This window comes from Schistocerca piceifrons, chromosome 4 (genome assembly GCF_021461385.2).
Source record: "Schistocerca piceifrons isolate TAMUIC-IGC-003096 chromosome 4, iqSchPice1.1, whole genome shotgun sequence".
NCBI lineage: Eukaryota > Metazoa > Arthropoda > Insecta > Orthoptera > Acrididae > Schistocerca > Schistocerca piceifrons.
In genome coordinates, this window is record NC_060141.1 from 19896787 (window position 1) to 19923881 (window position 27095).

Genomic DNA, 27095 nt, shown 5'->3' on the forward strand with positions numbered 1-27095 from the left:
GCTAGCCAGGTGGACATCAAGCACAGTACTTCGTTTAAGTTCGAGTGGTTGTTTGGCTTGAACACATGACCTTGCTGAGAGACAAATGCTGCAAACAAAGAAATTCATTTAATGATCTTTTGTTACCTTTAGAATTATTATGTTTTGTTTCTTCATCTAATAGTCTAGCCTTTACAAAGCTCAATTTCAATCGCTCACTTGACTAGGTCTCCAGAGCAGCAACTAAAACTTCATATTGTGGAGGCATCATTAATAAAAAAACTGCACACTATATCAGTTTCTTCAATATTAGCACCCAGTGCTTTCAAATCATATACAAACTCATCAGACCCTTAAAAAAATATTTTAAGTAGTATTAAAAAAATATTTTCAGTAGTATTATCATAGGAGTTAAACAACTTTGTCAACAGCGTCTAGATGAATAGCCCTACCTCACCACTCAAAAGTGTGAGTTAGCTAATTCCACAAATCATAGGCAGTATCCTTGTTCTTGCCATACTCCAAATACCTGCCGGAAATTCTTTAGATTATTTGTGACTTACATTTTTTTATCACTTTTGCTAAGTTCTCCCAGAAGAGCTTTCTTTTGTGCGCATTGTTCAGCTGGCCATTCTGTACACATTTTATGCAGGACTTTTCCACAAAACTCAATAATTCCAAATTTCCAGTTGCTTAAGTTTGTGCCCTCAGACAATGCTATCGAGTACTTCTTGATCTCCTGAGACATGACTGTGAATCATGTATTGAATTCATTAATTAGCTTTTCCACCTTTATTTGCCGTAGTGTACAACCTGGCATGTGGTTCCAAAACCCGTTGTTAATGCTAGAAATTAACAAGTATGTAGATTAGTAATATGTTTTTTACTTATCACAATTACAGCCACAGTAACCCATGAAGACAAGATATACCGTATTTACTCGAATCTAAGCCGCACCTGAAAAATGAGCCTCTAAGTAAAGGAAAAAAAAAAATTCCCAAATCTAAGCCGCACCTGAAATTTGAGCCTCAAAAATTCAAGGGGAGAGAGAAGTTTTAGGCCGAACCTCCAAATCGAAACAAAGTTGGTCCATTGTAATATGAGACAATTTAGGTCGAATGAATGACGATACAGCTACAGTAGTTTGGTTCGAGTTGTAAGCTTAGCAGTTAAGCTTTACCAGGTAGCCGTTGCTATGCGTCAGGCGCTCTGTCCGTATTTATACGGATACCCTTCCTTTTTACACGTGCTTCGTCTGGTTTGAATCGATTGCTTATTTTGCTTTGGTCTGATAAGTGCCGTTACTTTGTTATAGGTGTTTCGTCACTCTAAGTTGAAAATGCATTATTGTACTGTGTCACGCATTGTTTGTCGCATTCTGATAGTGCGTGTTTACGGCCTGTCGCTGCTCGCGGCATGGCTTGCTTTTGTGCACGCTACCGCCGCCTACAATTAAAAAAAGAGAGGAATCGTCTCATTAGCGAAACAATGGCAAGAGACTGCTATTTGTTGTTACTTACACTGCTGCTTTCTTTGATAATGATCAACAAGAACCAAATAATAGACTGCGTATGATAGAACATGTTCTGAATGAGAGTTTGGCGAAAATTTTTCTCCGTTTGAAAATCTTGGCGGCCACTTCTTTAGTACATCAAATTCTGCACAGAAATTAGTCATCTTAGATTTAAAAATCTAGTCAGTTGCCGTGCTTCATTTCTGACTGTATCACTATTAGGCATAAGAGTAATACGAATATGAACATGACACGGTACGTATATTCTTCCGCGATTGCTGTTGTCTCACGCTAGTTTCGTAAGTTTATTAGGCAGACAGGATTTAAATGAGATAGAAGCAAACATGAAAGAATACATGGCAAAATGTGTATATTCGAATTATTCTTATGGTGAAGAGAATACTGCATGTGATTCACATTTCATCAAGTTCCTATTAGCAACCATCTCTTCTCACAGGTAGGAAAAAATTCAGAACGTAGAGTTGGCCATATTGACAAAAATCCCAGTCTTGCCAGTCAGATTTTCGTAGTACATTGAAATTCTGCTACATTCGAAGATGAACAATACGGAATTTGTATTTACTTCGTTGGATAATGTATGAAAATGCAGTGGTCGAAACTCGGGCGGAGAAAAAAAGCTCATCTTCCAATTTTTTTTTAAATTTTATTTACTGACGCAGAGGTTTTGGCGCCAGTATTTATCTTTGTGCCTACAAAGGATGCCTGTGTAGCGCTACATATATTCGACGGCAGAAGTTAGTTATGGTGGCACCTACCAACATTTTTCAGAACTTCCGCTTGCTTCGCACTCGATTCTAAGCCGCAGGCGGTTTTTTGGATTACAAAAACCGGAAAAAAAGTGCGGCTTAGATTCAAGTAAATACGGTAGGCAGAAGGGGGAAACCACATATTAAAAAACAGAGAAAATAAGTCAAAAGCATAATTATTAAACTTTAGTATGTGTGCTACCTGTTCATTATTGAAAGGCATTTTACATATCTCACAACAAATAAATGAGCAGCTAACATTTGTCATGAACTGTAGATTAAAACTGAAGAAACTGCAAAAACGTGGGAATTTAAGGAGATGGGACCTGGATAAACTGACTAAACCAGACGTTGTACAGAGTTTCACGGAGAGCATAAGGGAACAATTGATGCAAAATACTAACGCGAATTCTTTACAGACCAATGGAAAAACTGGTAGAAGCCAACCTCGGGGAAGATCAGTTTGGATTCTGTAGAAATATTGGAACACGTGAGGCAATACTGACCCTACAACTTATCTTAGAAGCTAGATTAAGGAAAGGCAAACCTACGTTTCTAGCATTTGTAGACTTAGAGAAAGCTTTTGACAATGTTGACTGGAATATTCTCTTTCAAATTCTGAAGGTGACAGGGGTAAAATACAGGGAGCGAAAGGCTATTTATAATTTGTACAGAAACCAAATGGCAGTTATAAGAGTTGATGGACATGAAAGGGAAGCAATGGTTGGGAAGGGAGTGAGACAGGGTTGTAGCCTCTCCCCGATGTTATTCTATGTGTGTATTGAGCAAGCAGTGAAGGAAACAAAAGAAAAATTCAGAGTAGGTATTAAAATCCATGGAGAAGAAATAAAAACTTTGAGGTTCGCCGATGACATTGTAATTCTGTCAGACACAGCAAAGGACTTAGAAGAGCAGTTGAACGGAATGGATAGTGTCTTGAAAGGAGGATACAAGATGAACATCAACAAAAGCAAAATGAGGATAATGGAATGTAGTCTAATTAAGTCGGGTGACTTTGAGGGAATTAGATTAGGAAATGAGACACTTAAAGTAGTAAAGGAGTTATGCTATTTGGGGAGCAAAATAACTGATGATGGTTGAAGTAGAGAGGGTATAAAATGTAAACTGGTAATGGCAAGGAAAGTGTTTCTGAAGAAGAGAAATTTGTTAACGTCGAGTATTGATTGAAGTGTCAGGAAGTCGTTTCTGAAAGCATTTGTATGGAGCGTAGCCATGTATGGAAGTGAAACATGGACGATAACTAGTTTGGACAAGAAGAGAATAGAAGCTTTCGAAATGTGGTGCTACAGAAGAATGCTGAAGATTAGACGGGTAGATCATATAACTAATGAGGAGGTATTGAATAGGATTGGGGAGAAGAGAAGTTTGTGGCACAAATTGACTAGAAGAAGGGACCGGTTGGTAGGACATGTTCTGAGGCATCAAGGGATCACCAATTTAGTATTGGAGGGCAGTGTGGAGGGTAAAAATCGTAGAGGGAGACCAAGAGATGAATACACTAAGCAGATACAGAAAGATGTAGGGTGCAGTATGTACTGGGAGATGAAGAAGCCTGCACAGGATAGAGTAGCATGGAGAGCTGCATCAAACCAGTCTCAGGACTGAAGACCACAACAACAACAACAACAACAACAACATTTGTCCCGTAAGAAGGTGCAGTCTTCATATGACATCTGCAGTGCTTGAATTATTTGTGTACTTCTGATGCGGCAATATGTTTATAAAAGTTTGGTGTAGAACTTTGGGAGTTACTTGTGTAGTTTTCTGTTTCCTTTCTAAAGTTGGGGGGCTTTTACATAGCTATACCCAGTTGTTGCATTTCAGTCACCTGTGTTGTTCTTTCTGTTTCATAAATCTGTTCATTAACAGAATCTCTAGTCACGGATGTCTGCAGAACAAGAAGTGTTGGTGAGAGCTAACAGATGAAGAATGTAGGGGTTTAGATTACCGTTTTTTCTTGCTTTACAGCCCAAACCTGTTTATGCAGTTATAACTAAGTGAAGACAACAGTCACTAAGCAAGTTACTATATTCATGATATGTCAAAAGTATGAACAATATGCCTATAATCACTGTTCCACTGTCAATACCATTCTGATTCTGATAAACTTTATCTTTGTTGTGTCATGTTATCTTATTCAGAACAGCATGAATCTTTTGAAGTGTGTGGATTACTATTTCTTGTGGATTGCAACCTACTCTGAAGCTTAACATAAGGAAAGGAAATATTAATTTTACTGCATTTGAGACACACAGCCCCTGATCTTGTTCCTGCTTTTGGCACACAAAACAGATAGTTACATGTTTCAGTCTAGGTGTGCGTGTGTAAGTCTCATCTAAATATCTATAGCTCAAAAACTTGAAACATCATATCTTTTTTATGTTTACCCATGCACCATGAATCACATGAGTAACTGCCATTCTTCAGTTACTGGTATGAGATTCTAGTAATAAATAATTGGTTGCACATTTAGATAACAGACTGAGAAGTGACCATCATGACATGAGTGTGGAAGAATAAGCAAACAATCGCAACTCCAGTTTGGAATATTAACAATATACAGAAAAGAACAGATTGCTACTCATTGTAAAGATGACATGTTGAGTAGCAGATTTACACACTGAAGAGCCAATGAAACTGGTACATCTGCCTAATATTGTGTAGGACCCCCAAGAGCACTCAGAAGGACTGCAACATGACATGGCATGAACTTGACTAATATCTGAAGTACTGCTGGAGGGAGTTGACACCATGAATCAAGAGTATGAGGGGGTGGAGATCTCTTCTGAATAGCACATTGCAATGTATCCCAGATATGCTCAATAATGTTAATGTCTGAGGACTTTGGTGGCCAGATGAAGTGTTTAAACTCAGAAGAGTGTTCCTGGGGCAATTCTGGATGTGTGGGGTATTGCATTGTCCTGCCAGAGTTGCCCAAGTCCATTGGAATACACAATGGACATGAATGGATGTAGGTGATCAGACAGGATGTTTATGTATGTGTCATCTGTCACAGTCCTATCTAGACATATCGGGGGTCCCATATTACACCAACTATACACACTCCACCCCATTCATCTACATCATACTCCGCAAGCCACCTAATGGTGTGTGGCGGAGGACACTTTCGGTACGACTATCTGATCCCTCCAACCCCGGTCCACTCGCGAAGAGTGCGTGGGAAGAATGATTGTTGGTAAGCCTCTGTATTGGCTCTAATTTCTCGGGTTTTTTCCTAGTGGTCAATACGTGATATGTATGTGGCGGAGGGGGGGGGGGGGGGGGGGGGGGGGAGTAATATGTTGTCTGACTCCTCCTGAAAAGTGCTCCCCCGAAATTTCAATAGTAAATCTCTCCGTGATACACAACATCCCTCCTGCAACGTCTGGCAGGGAAGTTTGTTTAGCACCTCAGTAACGCTCTCTTGCCAGCTAAACGATGCTGTCATGAAACGAACCACTCTTCATTGCGGCTTCTCTATCTCCTCTATCAGTCCTACCTGATAGGGATCCCAGATAGATGAACAACCCCGGCAAATCGGGCGAACAAGCGCCTTGTAAGCCACTTCTTTCGTGGATGTGTTACATTTCCTTAAGATTCTTCTGATTAATCTTGAGTATGGTGTATGCTTTTCCCACTGTCTGTTTTATACGGTCATTCCAATTAAAGTCACCTGGATAATTACTCCTAGATATTTTATGATAGACGCTGTCTCCAGCTGTTGGTCATTACAGAGTCTCCAAGGCTTGAACAGTTCCCTGCTGACGTGCAGGATCGATGGATTCATTAGGTTGTCTCCATACCCATACACGTCCATCCACTAGATACAATTTGAAATGAGACTCATCCGAACAGGCAACATGTTTCCAGTCATCAACAGTCCAATGTCAGTGATGAAGGGCCCAGGCGACACATAAAGCTTTGTGTTCTGCAGTCATCAAGGGTACACAAGTGGGCCTTCAGCTCCGAAAGTCCATATTGATGATGTTTCATTGAATGGTTTGCACACTGACACTTGTTAATGGCCTGGCACTAAAATCTGCAGCAATTTGTAGAAGGGATTCACTTCTGTCACATTGAATGATTCTCTTCAGTCGCCATTGGTCCCATTTTAGCAGGATCATTTTCCGGCCACAGCGATGTTGGAGATTTGATGTTTTACTGGATTCCTGATATTCGTGGTACACTTGTGAAATGGTTGTACAGGAAAATTCCCACTTCATCACTACCTCGGAGATGCTGTGTCGCATCACTCATGCATCGACAACACCACGTTCAAACTCACTAAAATCTTGATAATCTGCCACTGTAGCAGCAGTAATTGATCTAACTGTGCCAGACACTTTTTGTGTTATATAGGAGTTGCCGACCACTGTGCCATATTCTGCCTGTTTACATATCTCTGTATTTGAATAGCTGTGCCTACACCAGTTTCTTTGGTGCTTCAGTGTGTGTGTGCATGTGTGTGTGTGTGTGTGTGTGTGTGTGTGTATTCCCCCCACCCCCCTTACCTGTCACAAATGCATGTTGCCATATGTGGCAGCTTGGACCGGAATGCATTGGTATTCCAGTCCGAGCTGCCAGCAGATGAACTGTGCTTGCTTGTGTAAATGAATCTGCATGTGTTTCCTTATTTGAAGAAGGCTTTGCCTGAATGCTGCATGTGTAACAGTCTTTTTGTTGTACATGTCTACAACTCAGCACTTCATCTTTACAGTCAGTAGCAATATATTGTTTTCATTATGTTGTTGTTAGAAGAATAATGATGTGTAGGTGGCAAGTGCAGATAGAGGTGACACAAACATGATATTTGCTTTCTAATACTTGAAATCACTGTATATTCTATTAGAAATGAGGGAGCACCTGATAGAAGATTCATATGAAGGACAAAACTTCCCTTGGAATCAAATCTGATGAAGATTCATATGTGTCAGAAAGTGTGTGCGGCTACAAGACTTCATGCAGTTATAGGCTATCAGCACTTTGCTGTTATGTTTGGTTGATCCCATGTACCTCCAATCAAAAAATCATTTAATGTATAGTTGTTTTGTCTGTTTAAATGGAAAGCTTGCTATCTCCAGGATTCTTCCATGTATACAACCTTCTTTTATGATTCTTGAACCAAGTGTTAGCTATGATTAAGTTATGCTGCGTGCAAAATTCTACCAGGCAGCTTCCTCTTTCATTTCTTAACCCCAATCCATATTCACCTACTATGTTTCCATCTCTCCCTTTTCCTACTCTCGAATTCCAGTCACCCATGACTATTAAATTTTCATCTCCCTTCACCACCTGAATAATTTCTTTTATATGACTCCTTATCCTCTCCCTTAAAACCCACATCCTTTCGTATAAAACAGCGCCCTTCTTATGCACAGTAACATTATTCCACATGTTTATTGGAGCACCCAAATCAATTCTCACCAAGCCACCACCTTTGCTTTTTAGGTTTGGGGTGATCATTCCTTTATATCTGAATGAAGTAATGAGATGCATAATGTTTATTTAGCATAAATAGAACAACTGACTAACAGCTTGAAAGCTTCTTTATTAAACAACAAAAATTGATTTTCACACTCTTTACAAGACTTATCACATTTATTGAACCAATAATTGTACATATAACAATTATAATGCTTCTGACAAGTCTAATCACCTATAGTTTGGTCCTGGGAGCAATTCCTAAATAAAAGGATGTTCAGTTACCTTTTACAAAAACACATTAATACTTCATAGTATTAAATAGCATAAGTGTTCATAATGGAGTGACTTGATAAAAAAATGTTTCTGTTAACGTCTTAGCAATGCTGGTTCGGTCACGTAATATGTATAAGTGTAGCACATACTTTGAGCTAATACAAATTTTGACACGAAAATTTTCTTGAAAAATGCCACGAATTTTTTTGAGTTGGCTTTCATTGGTGTGAGGGGCTGAACCTTTATACTGCCTTGGCCTGGCATGCTCCCACAGGTTGGTCAGTAAACATCCCATTAAGAAACTACCAACATCTTACATCTTATTTACGATGCAATACAATGTCTTGAAGACATCTTCAGGTTGTCAATTACAACAAGTTGACAACAGCATTGGCTCAGTAATAGCAACAAGTTGTTGACAGCATGAAGATGGCGATACAAGTGTGGGTCTGCATACTCTGCATGCACTTGTGATTGTGGTGATGTTATACATGCAACAGATTGTAAAACATGCATTAATTTCAAGTCACAGTAAACAATAACTGGGTTGCAGAAGCATCACAGGCCCACACATTCATACTACTCTGGTGTGAAAGCAACTTTTGCATTATGGATCACTGACAAGTAACATAGCTCAGTCAAATTTAGACCATACATAGAACTTACTACAGTATAATACAAAAAGTAATTGAAAGAAACACACAATCGGATGAATAGTAATGATGCTTTCAATCAAGGACAATAATTATACTGATGTCATTGTGATTTATGATGGTCCCCTGAATGCTACAAAAAGCAGGACATGGTTCTTAATACAGTGTTTGATCACCACAAATGGCAATGCATGCTCTACAATGTGCTCCCGTGTTAGCCATGAGGCTGGTAAGGAGTTCTCTTGTCGTAGGGCATTCCAGTCCTCCACCAGTGCAGCTGACAACAGCTGGATTGTCATTGGTACATGTAGACACACTGTGATACATCTCCTCACCACATCTAACACGTGCTTGATGCAGTTTAAGTCGAGGGAACACAGAGGCTAGGCCACTTGTCAAATGTTCTCTTGTTCCAAGGGCTCCTGCATCTGCACTGGTTGATGCAATCAGGAACTGTCATCCACAAAAACGAAGTCAGGACCGTATGCACTCCTGTAAAGACAAATGTCGGGAAGGTGTACAGTGTCATAGTGATGTTGATGACTGGTGACTGGTCAACATACTGTGTTCAAAGATGCCCACACAATATTATGTCCCTCCGCATTCCCCCAAACCATGACACCTGGCCCACCAAAACAATTGTGTTCAACACTGTTCATGGGTGCATTACATGTCCCCACCTCTTGCCATACAAGGTCACACATTATGCACCCAGGAACATTGTCGAGCATGATCATTATAGTGTTCCAGTGTTATGGTATGGGGAGACAAAATGTTGCTTGGGCATACTGATTTCAAATTTTTGAACAAAGTATACTCACCTGGCAACACCCTTGTGACATTCTATTCCTTCCCAACGCTTGCCTTTTCAGGAGTTCATTTGGCCCCAACTTCATTTTTATGGATGACAATGCAGAACTTCATTGACGAGTGCTGGTATAGGAGCTCTCAGAACAGGAAAGTATTTGGCTAACAGAATGGCCTGCCCAGTCCCCTGCCTTAAACCCAACAATACCAAGGCATTTCCCATAACGCGCATTGCCAGGAGGTTGGAGGTACTTTATGTCCACTGTTAAAAATTCATTAATGTTGTTTAATTATATTAACAACATACTTTTTAAAGATGTAATGATGTGCAAGTAGGTTCCAGAACCTGAAAATAACTTTTAGCACACTCTTAGAAATATCAATGCACTTTCAATAACATGCTCTACCGACTTTATAACAAACAACTAAAAGAATTAAAAAATTGAGATTTCATTCATTGTTGCCAAGTTTTACTCTCAAAATACTTTTTAAGGAGATACTGATGTGCGTAAGTAAAGCCCTGACTGTAGAAGTATGCAATACGACACTCATTTGGAGAGTGACATCTACTAAGATTAAGTTTAACTGAAAAATTTAAAACATACGTGGAATCCGGAGAAAGATTACAACAACAAATATTTTTCCCAAAATTTTAAAGTATGAAGTAACTGGCTAGATTACACCAATATTACAAAATGGATAGTTGCTATTCACCATTTAGCAAAGATGCTGAGTCACAGACAAGCACAACAAAAAGACTGTCAGAAAATGAGCTTACGAGCTTTCAGCTGACCAGGCCTTCATCGGAGAGAGAACACACACTCAACACACTCACACAAATGCAACTCACACATACATGACCACAGTCTCTGGCTGCCGAGGCCACACAGTGAGCAGCTGCACATGATGGGAGACACAACCAGGCGGTGGGGGTAAGGGAGGCTGGGGTGGGTAGGGGGACAGATAGCATGGTAGGGGAGGGGAACAGTAAAGTTCTGCTCGTGGAGCATGCAGGGATGGGATGGAGAGAGGGTAGGGCAGCTAGGTGCAGTTGGGAGGTTACATGGAGGGTGGGGGGTTTAGCAGAAAAGGAGAGAGCTAAAAAGATCTCTCTTCAGTCACCCACCACCTCCCAAAGTCCCACCTTCCAGCCACAGAGGAGCATTCCCCTCATGACTCAGTACCACACAGGACTGGAACAACAGAATCACATTCTCCACCAGGATCTAAACTACCTCTTGTCGTGCCCTGAAATGAGGAATATCCTACCCACTATCCTTTCCATCCCTCTCACAGTGTTATTCCACAATCCACCAAACCTATGAAATATCCGTGTCCACCCCTACACAACTCTTGCTCCCAACCCCTTGCCTCATGGCTCATATCTCTGTAAAAGATCTAGATGGGAGACCTATACTATACATCCTCCCACCGCCACCTACTCCAGTCCAATCACAAGGATCACCTGCCCCATCAAAGGCAGGGCTACCTGTGAAACCAGTCATGTGATCTACAAGCTCAACTGCAACCACTGCGCTGCATTCTATGTGGGCATGACAACTAACAAGCTGTCTGTCTGCATGAGTGACCATCAACAAATTGTGGCCAAGAAACAGCTGTACCACCCCATTGCTGAGCACACCACCCAACACAATGTTCTTCATTTCAATGACTGCTTTACAGCCTATGCCATTTGGATCCTTCCCACCAACACCACCTTTTCTGAATTGTGAAGGTGGGAGCTCTCCCTGCAATATATCCTACGTTCCTGTAACCCTCGGGGCCTCAACCTTCATTAGTCTCTGTTCGTACGCTCTAGGCCCTTCCCTGTTCCCATTCCAGCACTATACAGTCCTCATTCCACCAATGCACCCACAGTATTTTTACCTCTCTCCCTTTCCGTTACCTCCTTCCTGCCCACCTGCCATCTGTCTAACCTCTCAACTGCACCTAACTGCCCTACCCTCTCTCCACGTCATCCCTGTATGCTCCTGCAAGCAGCACATTATCGTCCCCCACCCCTATCCTGCTATCCTTCCCCCTCCCCGCCCAAGGCCTCCTCCTTACCCCCACCACCCAGCTGCATTTCCCATCACTTGTAGCTGCTCGCAGTGTGGCCTCAGCAGGCACAGACTCTATCTCCAATGAAGACTTGGTTGGCCAAAAGCTCACTTTCAGACAGTCTTTTTGCTATGACTATCTGCGAGCCAGCATCCCAGCTATATAGTGAGTAGCAACTGTCGTTTTCATAATATTGTTACATTCCACCCTGGATTTTTCATTGCTGACTTGATTACAATATTATCAAAAGGTGGGAATGAAGTATGCCACCCCCCTTCAGGACTGTAAGGCTTAATTCTCGTCTAGCATGCGTGGAGAGACATCCAAATGCACCAATGACCACCGTGCAGTTGTCAACTGTGCCAGTGGAGGGACAGAATGCCATACTGCAGGAACTCCTTACCAAACCTGTGGCCGGCCTGGGAGCACACTTCAGGGCATGCACTGCCATGCATGCAGATCACACACCCTATTAAGAAACATGTCCTGCCTTTTGCAATGTCCAGAATCCTCCTTGCAACTCTCTACAAGTATGAATTATGGTGAATTAACGGTCATTTGCGAATTTTGTTAAATTGCTTACTCAAGCAAATACACTTAATCCTGAACTAAAATTGACCTAATGTCATTTCATAACTGCACATAGACTTTTCACTGTAATGAGAATGTGTTTGATTTTTCAAACCAACAACTACTCCTGAATCATGATTTTTTCAGGGGGGGGGGGGGGGGCATGTCAATAGCACTCTAGTTCACAACTGGGAAAAAAAAAACAATTTATGACACCACAGAAGACTGTCACTAATGAAACAAGCCACGTGCAAGGAGAGCTAGTTAACTACTGGCATCTGCAGATACTATTTCTGCCTTTCTTTTAGTCTATAAAATATAGCTAGAGTGTGATACTACCTCCATCCTCCCTCTATAGAATATTGGCTGATGTGACAGGCTGATCTATAGCATAGCCTGAGGTCTAGTATAGGTTGATAGGTGGCAATTTGGTTACGAGTCTGTGTATGTGTTATAAATAACAAACTTATCTGTAGCATAGCCCAATGTTGAAGTTTACTGCTGCAAAAGTACAAACCAATACATATACAACAAAACACATTGTAAATATGTTTCCTTACCTGCCACAGATACCAATTCCAGTTTTGTTACTTTTTCTTTCCTGTGCATATTTTCCAGACGGGACTTTAATTCCTGCCATTTTGAGCATGTATAAGCTTCACAGTCTGTGCGCGACACCTTAATACAGAAACAGTATATGTGGAAAACAATTGTATAAAGCAAAACAACTAATACGTTATTCATATTAATCTGCGCATGATATGCATGACAGATTAACAGAGGAACAAGGTATGTGGTGAGCAAATTCTTAAAGAAACTAGTACATCACACTTCAGCAGACACACATAACGTTACAGTGCATCGAATTACATTCAATACTTTCCTTAACTGTCCTTTTGTGGACCTGTGTGTTTTCATATGCATGTCAAAAATGCCCACAGATTTGTCACAAATGTGAGATTACTTTTTTGCTGCCTTGCTGTTGCCGTGGAAAATGCCCCCACAAGTTATATCTGTGGAGAAAGCTTTTCCCACAAACATCACAGGGTGCTAAATGTTTGATCCAGACGTAAACCATGTGAACCAAACTGTGTAATGTGTACACAACATGCATCCCTGTTTGAAATTGATGTTTTCATTGGCTGATTGTAACCTCTATCATCATCGGCGACCTGCATCTGAAGCAAATATCTTTGGAATGGAATGTATTTTAGGTTCGTGAAATAAACCTGATGGTGTTGCCTCTGCCATAAAGCAGGAAAGTGTTTAGTGTTGCGAGCTGGTACTGACTTTCTGGCACAGCTTCCGCTCTGCATGTAGTATTTGACATCTGCTGGATCTTTAAAATCTACGATGAGCATTTGCAATAATTTTCAGGGTGCACCCCTGTGCAGTGCATGCACTTTCCTGCTGTGATGCATGATTTTGTGCAGAGATAGCTGAAATAGTCACATTCAAGTTTGATGCAGCAAGGATTAGCATTGTAATTCCATTATCCACGGTTACATCTTTGGCACCTATAACATTGTATGGGGCCATTACAGTTTCTGTAGGATTTATTCTTGCATTTAAAACTGAGAAGTCATTTCACTTTGTAGATGGAGTTCCACTTTGGATTCCTGGTGATAGTTACACAGAAGATGGGCCATTTCCCTGACTGCTGTTTGCCATCAATTTTCTTGATCTTTTTGTAGGCAATGATGATGTGTACTTTGTAGTTTAATTCTTTGATGGCATCCTGTACTTAGACTTCTTCTGCCTCTATGGGGAAGTCTCTTACTACTACTTTCACAAACTTTTTAGAGTCCGAATTGTAGGGGTGATATTGAATTTTTCTTATTTTTTAGTTACTTTCAATATACTGGTAGTCTTCAACATTGTCTACCTGGATTTTAATACTATCATTGCTCTAGGCACAAAGGTTTTTCCTTTTTAGTCCTGGCTACAGTTCACTTAGCAGGTCAAGTACCCCTGGTCATGTAACAAATGATGAGTGGTACTTTGTATTTTTTGTCTCGTTGTAGTTGTGATGCCCACGGGCAGGGAGCATCTTCCACAGCGAGAAAGTGTTTCAAATCGGTTAGCAGTAGGTACTGTGACCTTGATGTCTACTTTCTCACAGTCCTGAGGTAGATGCATCTTAGTAGCTGGCATTATATACTCCATGACCTATATCTTTGACTAACTGTCAGGTGCATCACCTGGTTCACCTTGTGTTCATGTTTATTTGCGTGATTGTTTGTGTTTTTGGGACGTGTCTAGACTGTGGTAGCCCAGAGAACTGCCACAGCAGGCTGAGGCAGACCTCTGCTCAGAGGCAGTCAGCTCATACGTGTGGCACACAGGACCCAACAGCCTGCACACCCAGTATGTCAGTTACACCTTGGTTAACACCACCAGGTAGCCAGTGCAGCGCTGATCCTAACATACACAAGCACAGGTCACTGAAAAATGCCACAGATTCTAACTTGGAGTAATCCCTATTCTCTGAGGATGCAGAGTGGGATCTATACGGTACGGTGTGCTGGCGGCAGGAGTTACACGACAACTTTGTGAGCTATCGTGAACAGTGATGTGTAACATCAACAATTTCACTTTGTTGCACATTCAAAATGAGCATGCACGCGAACTATCTTAATTTCAGCAGTGAGGGTGAGCTGTCTTTCATGTAGACCAGAAGTTTCTGAATAAAGGCAGCACCACAAGGCAGCGTGCAGAAAACGAGCACATGTGCAGGTCACAGATGCATCTCAGAATCCACACATCCTGAACCAGTCGGTGTGGTTTATATACTGGTCATCTCCCCCGCCACTGACCCCATGTATGGACCACCTGATGTGTGCAGTGGTGGGGTAGCTTGTGGTTGGAAATCAAGGGGCAGTCCTCAATCTGCACTCTGCCCTTGCCATGCTCAGTGCTCTGTTCCCACTGTGTTTGGAGAATTTTCAGTATGGGAGCCAACTCTTGGCTAAGTTGAAATCCATTGTCCTTGTTGATGAGGTTCTCATGTAGTCTGATTTCAGTAGCCGCTTGTATACATCATCCCAACAGTGGGATGTGTTTTGCAGAATTTTCGTAGCTTTGTATTTCATAGTATAGGGTTATAGACAGAGAGATGCTGGATGAAACACATTTGGCTCTCAAGAGACAAATGCTGTAAGCCTTCAGTGACTACCATCGCAGTATATTTTCAAATGATGTTTCACAAACAAGAAAGAAATTTTGGTCATATGTAAACACTGTTAGTGGAACCAAAGTTAGTATCCAGTCACTCATGAATGAGACATGAGCTGAACTTGAGGGTAGCAATGTAAAAGTTGAAACACCTGACTCCAGTTTTAAATGTTCCTTTACAAAGAAAAAAACCAGGAGAATTTCCCCAATTTAATCCTCGTGCCACTGAAAAGATAAGTGAAGTAAGTGTCAGCGATGTTGAAAAACAGCTGATATCATTAAAATTGAACAAAGATCCAGGGCCCATTGGGATCCCTATCACATTCTACACTGAAATTCCAGCTGAGTTAGCCCCTCTTCCAATTACAATCTATTGTAGATGACTAAACCAAAAAACCATGCCCAGTAGTTGGAAGAAAGCACAGCTCACACCCATTTACAAGAAGCGTAGTAGTAGACTTGATACACAAAACTACCGTCCAGTATCTTTGACACTGATTTCTTGTAGAATCGTAGAACACATTCTGTGCTTAAATATAATAAGGTATCTCAAATAGAATGACCTTTTCCACGTCTGCCAACAAGGATTCTGTAAACATCGATCATATGAAACCAAACTCACACTTTTCTCACAAGATATACTGATAGCTTTGGATCAAGGCCATCAGGCAGATGCAATGTTTATTGATTTCCAAAAAGCATTTGACTCAGTACCAAATCTATTCTTATTGTGAAAAGTATGTTCATGTGGGGTAACATAGGAAATTAGTGACTGGATTGAGGATTTTTTGGTATCGATGATGCAGCAAGTTACATTGGATGGAGAGTCATCATCAGCTGTAGAGCTAACACTGGGTGTACCCAGGGAAGCGTTTTGGAGCCCTTGCAGTTTATGTTGTATGTTAATGACCATGTGGACAACATTAATAGTAATCTCAGACCTTTTGCAGATGATGCAGTTATCTATAGTGAAGTACTGTCTAAAGCAAGCTTCACAAATATTCAGTCCAATCTTCATAAGATTTCAAAGTGGCGTAAATATTGGCAACTTGCTTCAACATTCAGAAATGTAAAATTACACACTTCACAAAATGAAAAAACATAATATGCTATGACTATAATATCAATGAACCACAACTGGAATCTCCCAACACATACAAATATCAGGTGTAACACTTTGTTGGGATATGAAATGGAATGATCACAGGTAAAAAAAGGTAGCAGATTTTGGTTTATCAGTAGAAAACATGCAATCAGTTTACAAAGGAGACTGCTTACAAATCACTCATTCAACCCATTCTGGGATATTGCAATCACCACATATGAGTAACAAGGGGTACTGACTGGATGACTGGATACACAGAAGGGTAGAACGAGTGGTCACTGGCTTGATTGACCGGTAGGGGGGGGGGGGGGGGGTGCCACAGAAATGCTGAAGAAACTGAACTTGCAGACTCTTGAAGATAGATGTAAATTATCCCACAAAGCCTACTTACAAAGTTTCAAAAACCATTTTCAAATGATGATTCTGTGAATAAACTAAAATCCCCTACTTATTGGTCACACAGGATTGTGAAGGCAAGATTACATTAATTACAGTACACACAGAGGTGTTTAAACAATCATTCTTCCACACTCAATATGTGAACAGAACAGGAAGAAACCCTAATAACTGGTACAACGGGATGTACCATCTGCCACGCACTTCACAGTGGTCTGCATAGTATAGATGTATAAGTATTAGCATTCAGAAATTTTAGAGCAATGGCAATCTGTCACTATCTTCTGTTTAAACTTTGCTCACATTAATTACAATATATTTAGTTATTGCTCATGTTAACTGTGAGCAGAGCAATTATTTGGCTTTATATTGATCTTGCCAATATGACTTAACTAATGATGTGGAAGATTTTAAAGTTCAGTTGCCAAACAACTACATGTACTACTGTTGACTGTAAAACGGACAGCACTGCCAAATGACGCACTTTGACTTTAATAAAAAAACTGATCAATGATAGAGCTGATAGCACTCAATGAATACATAATTGGATAAATCAGTGAGCAGTTCCTCAATAGCAGCACGTAGAATTTAAGTTTCTTTGAAATACTGTTGCTGGCAAAAATGAAACTATATACTACTACTACTACTGTTAACTGAGTGCCTGGTGTTGGCCAGGTATGTATTTATTCCAGTTCTATTAGTCCATCTCTCCACTCCTCCTCTCCCTGTCCATCTCCTCCATCTTCCTTCCTCTAACTCCATCTCTTCTCCTAGCTCTCTCTCTCCACCTCCATCTTCTACCACTCTCTTTTCTAACTCCTACTGTCTCTCTCTCTCTCTCTGTCCATCTACTAATCCTCACGCTTTTTGTCCATTTGTTCCTCCCCCTCTGTCCATCTGCTCCTTCCTCCATTGTCTATCTCCTCCTTCCCCTGCAGAGTCTATTTCCTCATGCCTTGTCTATTTTTTCCTCACTCTCTTTATGTGCTCCTCCCTCTCTCTCTCTCTGTCCATCTCCTCTTTCCTTTCTCTGTCTATCTTTCCCTGTCCCTCTCTCTGCTTCCTCCTCTTACCTTCCTCTGTCCATTTTGCACTCCCCCTCTCTCTGTCCATCCCCTCTTCCCTCATATCCATGTCCACATCCTCTTTCCCTCTCTCTTCCTGTCCATCTCTCCTTCCCCTTGTCTCTCTTCATGTCATAATTCCCATTCCAATAGTGGTTGTTAAAACCACAATATTTCTTTCAGATTCAAAGTAATATGTGTACCAAATTTAGTTTCTCACATACAGACATGAAGTTTAATTTTCCACATATGGACATGTCTCATATATTTCACACATACTTAATATATTCCACACATATTTGTACACATATTTCACCAGCATCTCTAGCGAATTTTGAGCAGCAGTTTTGTTTCCACACAACTCAATGTTTGTAATGTCATATCTCCTGAACAATGTGGCGCACAATGATATAATTTTGTGGGTACATTCCATGGCAAATGTGGACAGTCTGTGAAATAAGTTGCAAACAGAATTGGTAGCAAAGAAGTAATAAATTTAAACATCACACATGAAGTGACAGTTGTCCATGCATCTCAGAGTTTATGACATCATATGTCTTGAACTATGTGTCGTACAATGATGCTATTTTTAGGTACATTCAGTGGTGTGTGTGAATGCTGTCTGAAGAAAGTGTCATGAATACAGTTAGTAGCAAAGAAGTAATAAATTAAAATGTCCTTCATGATGTGGCAGTTTTACTGCATGAACAGAGAAAATGCAATAAGTGATAAACTTTTTCCCTTTTCATCAGTTGGTAGGGGTTGTCAAGGTGTTCACCTCTAATCTTGTAATCAAATGCTTTTGGATTCTTCTTCTCTGTTATGGAATTTAAGTTACGTGTATCCATAGCAACTAGGTGAAGTCTGCTTGTGAAGCTGTGATAGACAGTTTTTATAAAAGCAGGAATGCACAAATCTCAAAGTGTTCAGAACAGTCCTATTATCAGTTTTTTTCTCATACTTGCAGAGGTGCTGGTGCGAGTACACTGCGTGGGCATCTGCGGCTCGGACGTGCACTTCCTGAAGCACGGCCGCATTGGCAGCTACACACTGGCAGGGCCCATGGTCCTGGGCCACGAAGCCAGTGGCGTGGTAGTGCGCACCGGTGCCGCTGTCAGCCACCTACAGCCAGGTAGGCAGACCACAGGCCTGGGTGCCTCGTGGGTCACCCGACAACCCCATCATCCATTACACTTTAGTTACCAAACCTGAATTGGGTCGAGCATGCCTCAGCTGCAATTTTCCAAATATTCATCAGCTATATATAACCATTGGATGAAAGCTTTATTAACATTTCTAGAGGTTTGTCTGGCCAATACAGCTGTGGCTGTGTCACTTTCAGCAGAGTAACTCCCACCATAGAAGCTGGTAAATGAAACATGGGTTCCATAATATCACACATAGTCAAGTCAATTAACAGTCTACTAATGTCGTTCCCCCCATGAGCTTCCTTTGCTCATAGCAACTAATGATCACTACTATGTCATGGTATATCCAACGTAAAGCCACTCTCTGAAAATATGTTTCTGGTTCAATCATCTCTTTTTGGTGAGGATGTTCCTTTTTTTTAACTCTGAAAAACACATTCTCCAGTATCCTAATTTTGTTCTGCAGCTCCCACACATTAAAAATTAAACTTAATGGCCATCTGTAACTGGATAACACTACATTTGGTTGTCTCAAAAATATACTGAAGCGCCAAAGAAATTGGTATAGGCATGCATATTCAAATACAGAGATATGTAAACAGGGAGAATATGGTGCTGTGGTCGGCAATGCCTACATAAGACAACAAGTGTCTGGCACTGTTGTTAGAAAGGTTACTGCTGCTACAATGGTGAGTTATTAAGATTTATGTGAGTTTGAACGTGGTGTTATAGTCGGCGCACGAGCGATGGGAGACAGCATCTCTGAGGTAGCGAGGAAGTGAGGATTTTCCTGTATAACCATTTCATGAGTGTACTGTGAATATCAGGAAATTGGTGAAACATCAAATCTCTGACAGCGTTGCAGCCAGAAAAAGATCCTGCAAGAACGAGACCAATGACGACTGAAGAGAATTGTTCAACATGACAGAAGTGCAACCCTTCCGAAAACTGCTGCAGATTTCAATGCTGGGCAATCAACAAGTACCAGTGTGCAAACCATTCAATGAAACATCATCAATATGGGCTTTTGAAGCCAAAGGCACACTCGTGTACCCTTAATGACTGCATGACAGAAAGCTTTATGCTCCATCTAGGCCCATCAACACCAACATTGGACTGTTTATGACTGGAATCGTGTTGCCTGGTCAGATAAGTCTCAATTCTAATTGTATCGAATGGATGGACATGCATGGGTATGGAGACAACCTCATGAAACCAAGGACCCTGAATGTCAGCAGGGGACGGTTCAAGCTAGTGGAGGCTCTGTAATGGTGTAGGGCGTGTGCAGTCAGAGTGATATGGACTTCTTGATACAACTAGATATGATTCTGACTCGTGACACATACGTAAGCATCATGTCTGATCACCTGCATCCATTCATGTCCATTGTGCATTCCGCTGGTCTTGGGGATTCCAGCAGGACAATGCAACACCCCACACATCAAGAATTTCTACAGAGTGGCTCCAGGAACACTCTTCAGAGTTTAAACACTTCCACTGGCCACCAGACTCCCCAGACATGGACATTATTGAGCATATCTGAGATGCCTTGCAACATGGTGTTCAGAAGAGATCTCTACCCCCTCATACTCTTACGGATATATGGACAGCCGCGAAGGATTCATGGTGTCAGTTCCCTCCAGCACTACTTCAGACATTAGTCAAATCCATATCATGTCAAATTGTGGCATTTCTGTGTGCTCACAGGGGCCATACACGAAATTAGGCAGGTTTACCAGTTTCTTTGGCTCTTCTTCTATCCAGGTGATGATCTAGCAGTGCCCCAACTCCACCCCCAGTGAAGAGGTACAGCATTTTCAAAATTAGCATTGTTCTTTTCTGACCCTTTTCCTATTGATGACCTGAGGGCACAGGCATCAGTATCAGCTCCCCTCCTCTCATAAGCCTGGTGGCACCAAATCTTTAAATACTAATGATAAAACAATCATACAACCTTATCTAAAACACAACCATATCTAAAACACATATGGAGAATATCCTACAAACACAAAACACAATAACCATTAATTATTTCCTTTGTCTCAATATATACTGATCTCTTAGCATCCGTACCACCTCCTCCTGCTGCTCATCTTTCCACTCTTCCTTCTTTGCCTCTTTCCTCATTTTCATTAATACCTCTTGTGGAATGGCTTCTGGCAGACCCTAGAATGGTCATATGCCCAACACGTGTGATTGTTGACAGCTGCAGCTTTACATTTAGTGGCGATGTGGTTCCAGTGATATGGTATGGGCCCTCGTACCACAAACTTCTTTGTTTTTGCCTTTCAGAGTTTGTAGGCTTGATAACATGTCTCAGTGGCTCACTTTATACTGAGGTAATGTTCTCACTCGCGGCACTGCCTCTTCCTACTTCTACAATGCTGCATCTTTCGCCACACTTTCCTCACCATTCTTGCAGATTTTCAGACCAATTCTCCCTTATTGCCTTCTTTCTGGCTAATCATGTCTTGTTCCCATACATCACCTCAAATGACAACAATGTTCTGCTAGTGTGCATTTTGGAGTTGTATGCTCTCACTGTATGACAGATACATCTCCAATACAACTGGTGTGCAATCACTTAATAACTAAGCATCTACTCAATCACCTGATGAACTCGTTCTGTTCTTCTGTTAGTTTGTGGATGAAGTGGACTAGTTCTCAACTTTTTTTTTTTTTACTTTAAATAACTGAAACAAAATTTTCATCAGGTCTGACATGAAGTTCATCCCTTTGTCCATAATTATTTTCTCCAGCACCCCAGGTGTCAATATCCACCTATTCCACCAGCACGAATGTGACTGCCTATTGCTCTGGCATTGGCACCAACTTGTAAGGAAAATTGTAGTCTTTTATGGTCAGTGCAAAATGATCACCTGTTTGTGTTCAGTTGAATGTTACTAACATGTCCACCTCAATGAAACTAAACAATTCCATTGCTTCTGGGAACCTATGAAATAGTAGCTGCTTCTGATTCAAATTTGAATGCTGCGCACATTCCACACAATTTCTGACAAACTGATTACACCATTCTCCCTTCTCCTACACCAGTACTTTTCTGCCACACTCTGATTCAGTGCCCGGCATTCCCCATGGCCTGACAAGATGTGATCATACATTTCATGTCACACTTCCTGCTGCAACTCTCCTGGCACCACAACCTGTGGTCCTAAGCTTGTTTCTCTACACAATGATCCATCATGCTTGCTAAATCACTGTTGCTTGCTATACTGTCTATATTCATCGTTGGTGCTCTGTGCTGTTTGTCATTCCCAAAGTTCCTGACCTAGTGCTTGTACTATGCTATTTTTTCTGGGTAACCTGTCTGCATTTCCGTGCTGCTTCCCTGGTTTATGGATTACTTTGTAGTCAAATTAACTGAGTTTAATGCCCATCTCATTAGTCTATTGTATGAATCCTTCAAACCTAGCAAGTACTTCAAAGTAGGCATGATCTGTCACTGTTCTGAATTCCTGCTGTACAGGTAACACTGGAAGTATGTTACTATGTACACCAAGCTATGCATTTCCTCTCTGTTGTACAATAAGTCCTCTCTGCTCTGTTCAACCGTCTTGACGCAAGCCTCCCCACCAACGGCAAGGTCCATGGTTATGGTCATTAGCAATCTCGAAAACAGAGTTAATTTATGAGATATTCAGATAAATGTAGGGCTACTCCTCTTTGAGGGAAAACTAGATGTAACACAATATCTTAGTTAGAAAATCTGCTACAGTAACTATATCAGAAACACTGATTTACTACATTATTAGTCACAGATTATGCAAAGGAAAAATTCTCAGAAACGTATGTTTATTTGTTGCTGATGTACAATGAATTTCAGGGATGATGTATTCTTTGGCAGATCTGTGAACCACAAACGCTAATTTGCTACAAAATTAATTATGTATCCAAAACACCTGTACTGGTAACTCACGAATATCTAGTTTTGTAAGCATCCAAAAATTCTCAAAATAACCTGTTTCTCATGTAATTGTACAATGAAATCAGAGTGTCATTGTTTTTAACAAGGACAGACCTACTGTTCTTAAGAATTTTGAAAGAGCACAATTATGTTTAAGCGTACAATTAATAATAACAGTACAAGTTTACACTCACAAACGTTCAAAATTTCACAATATATCACAATACATAAGGGTATTGATACATCAGTGGAAGATTACACAGAAATTATGTGAACAGAAAAGTCTGTGAATATAGAACTCTAAATCAGCACATGATTTTGTACACAAACACATCACACAGAAACCACAGCCTTTGATAAAATGATTACTGGACTGAAGTGGCCAGTACATATCGCAACTCTCCCCACACTGCCTGCACATTGTGACTTTGACTCATTTGGCACAGCCAAAAGGCACATGTGTGGGCGCAGGTCTATAGCAGTGCATGCTTCTGTTGGCAGGTGATCGGGTGGCACTGGAGCCTGGAATACCGTGTCGGCAGTGCACACTGTGCCTCACGGGTCGCTACAACCTCTGCCGTGATGTGCGCTTCTGTGCTTGCCCACCAACACACGGTGCACTCACTGGTTTCTTCGCACATGCAGCTGATTACTGTTACAAGTAACTTTTTTAAATCTTCATTAATAATCTAATCCCCAAATTGGGAACAGACTGTTGAGCCCATATTGCTGTTCTTCAGCCCAACTTAATTTGAAATGAAAAATAAATTTACACAATTAAAATAAGTAAAATGATGAGTTTAAGGTACAATAAAAGATTATTAATATTAATGAATTTCTTGTAAAATAATGATGTAATGGTTAGAATGGTGTGGATGTAGCTTTTATGAAGTTGATGTTTCTAGAGAGCAGATTATCAGTATTATTATGTATGATTGTGAGCATGAGAAAGTGAGATTTTGGCTGTTGCAGTAGAAAGTGGATTGGGATATTAATGCTACGATCCAAGGCAAGGACAGGGAAAGGGGGTGTTTGGATGAAGTCGTCAGTTGCTTTGCTGGATTCATTCATTCATTCATTTATTGTGTTCCATAAATCCCATCAAAGAGGAGAACCTGATGAGACATGGAATGCATCACGGTATCATTAGCAAAAGACAAGCAAACCATACTAACTTAATCTGTCAGTGCATCAACACTGATCTACAGCATTCAGAACTTGTCTCAAGAAATCAAAGACAGCTCTTTCAGAAGATTTATTCTCCACAAAACCATCTGATTGGAAACTAGTTTCTTTTTTTATTTTTACACAAAAAGGTACATCGAATGTCATGCATTAGAATTTTAAAGAAATCTAGATAACAGTGGGGCTGATCTATAGTTTTGTGTGTCTTGTGTACCATCCTTTCTGAGAAGTGTCCCTACTATTGATTGTTTTAGGTTTATTGCGTATACTCCAGGACTACCAGCCCTTCTCTGTGAACTTTAAATATGGTAATAGAAAGCTCTGGAAGAGAGTCAATAATTTTGAAGCAAAGATAACAACTCACTTAATGGTAGAAGTGCAGTTTCATTGACAGGCACATGGAGAAAATTTCCAGAGAGAGAGAGAGAGAGAGAGAGAGAGAGAGAGGGGGGGGGGGGGGGGGGACTGATGAATACATAGCATAGTAGTGTAGCTGCAAAAGGGATTTGTATGAAAACCCATACTTTCCAGTCTTCTATATGAGCTTGTCAATGACTCACTGCCTATACTGTTCAGTGAGTTGTTACCTTTGCTCACAAATTATTTCCTTGAGCTTTATTTATTTATCATATGATGACAGGAGAAATACTAGATAACTATTCACAAAAAATATATACTTTTCTACACACATGCATACAATCTCTAGTTCATAATAAATTCATAGCTCTAAGTCCAGATTTGAAAACCAGTCTGGAGCTTCTGCAGACAAATCAGGAAGATCTTCCATTGTCATTTTGAATGCTCTGAAAGGACATTCAAATGTTATACAATGCACCATTCACTGCTCTTTGCTGCAGTCACATTTGGGTGAGGACTTCAATCCTCATTTGTGCAGCAATGCTCCATGTCAGTCCTGGTCAATTATGATCTGATTCAGTACATTCCATTGTCATTGGGGTAGATGACAACCTGTTAGTCACTTCTAGGGTATTTTAAATAGCTGATGACGCTTCAAGGAATTTTGCTCCTACCATTGATTGTTCCAGGCATCTTACATGTTGAAATGAATGTCCCCGAAGCTGACTGCTATCGCCATGATGGTTTTCTACACCTTATAACATTATGGATATGATATCAGCAGATTCAGTAAAACTTTCTAGTTCACCTTTACAAACTGTTCATACAATATTTCATCAAATAACATCTGCAGACACCCTATAAGTTCTATAGACATGAAATATAATACAGATTTTACAGTTGCTTACAACCGAAATATAACACAGATTTTATAGCTTATTGAAAATTATCTTCACTGTAGGCTTACAACCAAATTTGAAACTACACAGTTATCAAGAAAACAAAAATTTTGAGACACACAAAATGCATTTTACATGTAAACAAACCACTGTGTGCTAAAATCATAGAAATAGCCATGTTCATTTCAATAATCAATCAAAAGATGAAACTTGCAAAAAGTGCAATAAGGTTAAATTATTAATTAAATTTCCTTTTGGAACTTTATATCTCTTCTGAACACTTAGGAGACAGAGATACTGAAATACTTAAGATTTGTCAGTTCTATCCCAAATAGAAAATAGCCAAATATGAAATACAAAAATTGCATTGTAATTTTGAATTCAAAAGTATAGTTGATTCACAAAACTGTTCACACCAAAATTACTTTTATTATTTGTAAATACTAATAGGGAACATAAAACAGATACATGTTCATACAAAAACACAAAACTGCAAAACACTTGTATGGCAATCAGAGTGGTAAAGACATCCAAATCAAATTAAGTATACTATTGTCAACACAATATAAACATCATGTTCCCATAAATAATTACCATTAGTTACCCTAAGCATTATTCTTGACCTGTATATTTCACATTTTTCTAAGTTTTGTAATGGTATTAACTTGTGTCAAAACCGTATAAACAGACACCAGAATAACATCTCCAGCATGAATCTGGAGATTTTATGAGGTCTTTGATGTATCAATGTAGATGATGGAGTCGGTTGTCAGGGATTCTAGCAAGAGGATATGTGTCGAGTGTCGCTTCACAAACTGTTGTCATCACTGATATATGTGAATACGTATCAGAATATCAAATTTAAACTTCTGGTAGGAAATGATATCACGGTCAAGATTACTTATTTAAAGACAAACATCAACCTGCTGCCAGAACCTATTTTTACAAGCTTACACAAGAAGAAGAAGAAGCCTGAAAGACTATCATCATATCTCTGAAATGACTTTATATGGGACACCACTTGGATGACAGGGTGTTTTATTTTTTAGTTTACTGATTACATTTCTTACTTCTCTTATAGTCACTGGATATGGAAGCGTGATATTTTCATTTCTGGGAACTTGCACATCATAATTTTTGTTACAATGGTCTTTAATTAAGTGTTGTGCAATATTTTTATGCTCTTCATTAAATTTGTAAGCAATCTGAACATCTTCTACAATTGCTCTTCCTTGACTCTTTATGGTAAATTTATTGCGTCTTACTTTATTCTGCCCACATTATTATTTCCAGTATGCCACTGGATTATTTAGAGTGAGGTCTGGGTGAATAATGTGTAGAATGACATTTCAAAGATACATTTGATAAACTGGAATAATTTTTTAAAGTGAAGTTGTGGGAAACACCAGTTACAGACAGCAAGTGAAGAGACTTAATTATTCTTCAGCTGACCAGCAGAGTGGTGTTTAGTTGTTTATTCTTTGCAAGCACGTTCTTGAAATAGTTCTCCATATATCAGTTGTCAAGTGATAATTTGTTATTGTAGTCAATAAAATAAATAGCTATCGGGTAGTATTCTGTGAGTTTTTGTTTTGTAGACTACATTATGAGCAATACCTATAAAATAGTGACCTCGAAAGCGCAAAAGAAAACAGCAAATTCAAGCATGGCACAGAATGAGATGGTGACTTTGCATTATGACGATGGTCAAGACTGGGTGGAATACCAACTTTGATGCTTGCAAGAGGAGCTGGAGAAACAGATTAGGAACTTG

The 27095-nt window shown here is 40.1% G+C and overlaps 1 protein-coding gene across 1 annotated transcript in view; it reads left to right on the top strand.

The window, feature by feature from the left end:
* LOC124796311 (sorbitol dehydrogenase-like) overlaps positions 1-27095 on the top strand; it is a 114575-nt gene that overhangs the window by 13834 nt on the left and 73646 nt on the right. Inside the window, exons 2-3 of the mRNA XM_047260439.1 lie at positions 18775-18939; positions 23382-23541. Coding sequence (XP_047116395.1) covers positions 18775-18939; positions 23382-23541 — 325 coding nt within the window. The remainder of the gene's footprint in view (positions 1-18774; positions 18940-23381; positions 23542-27095) is intronic.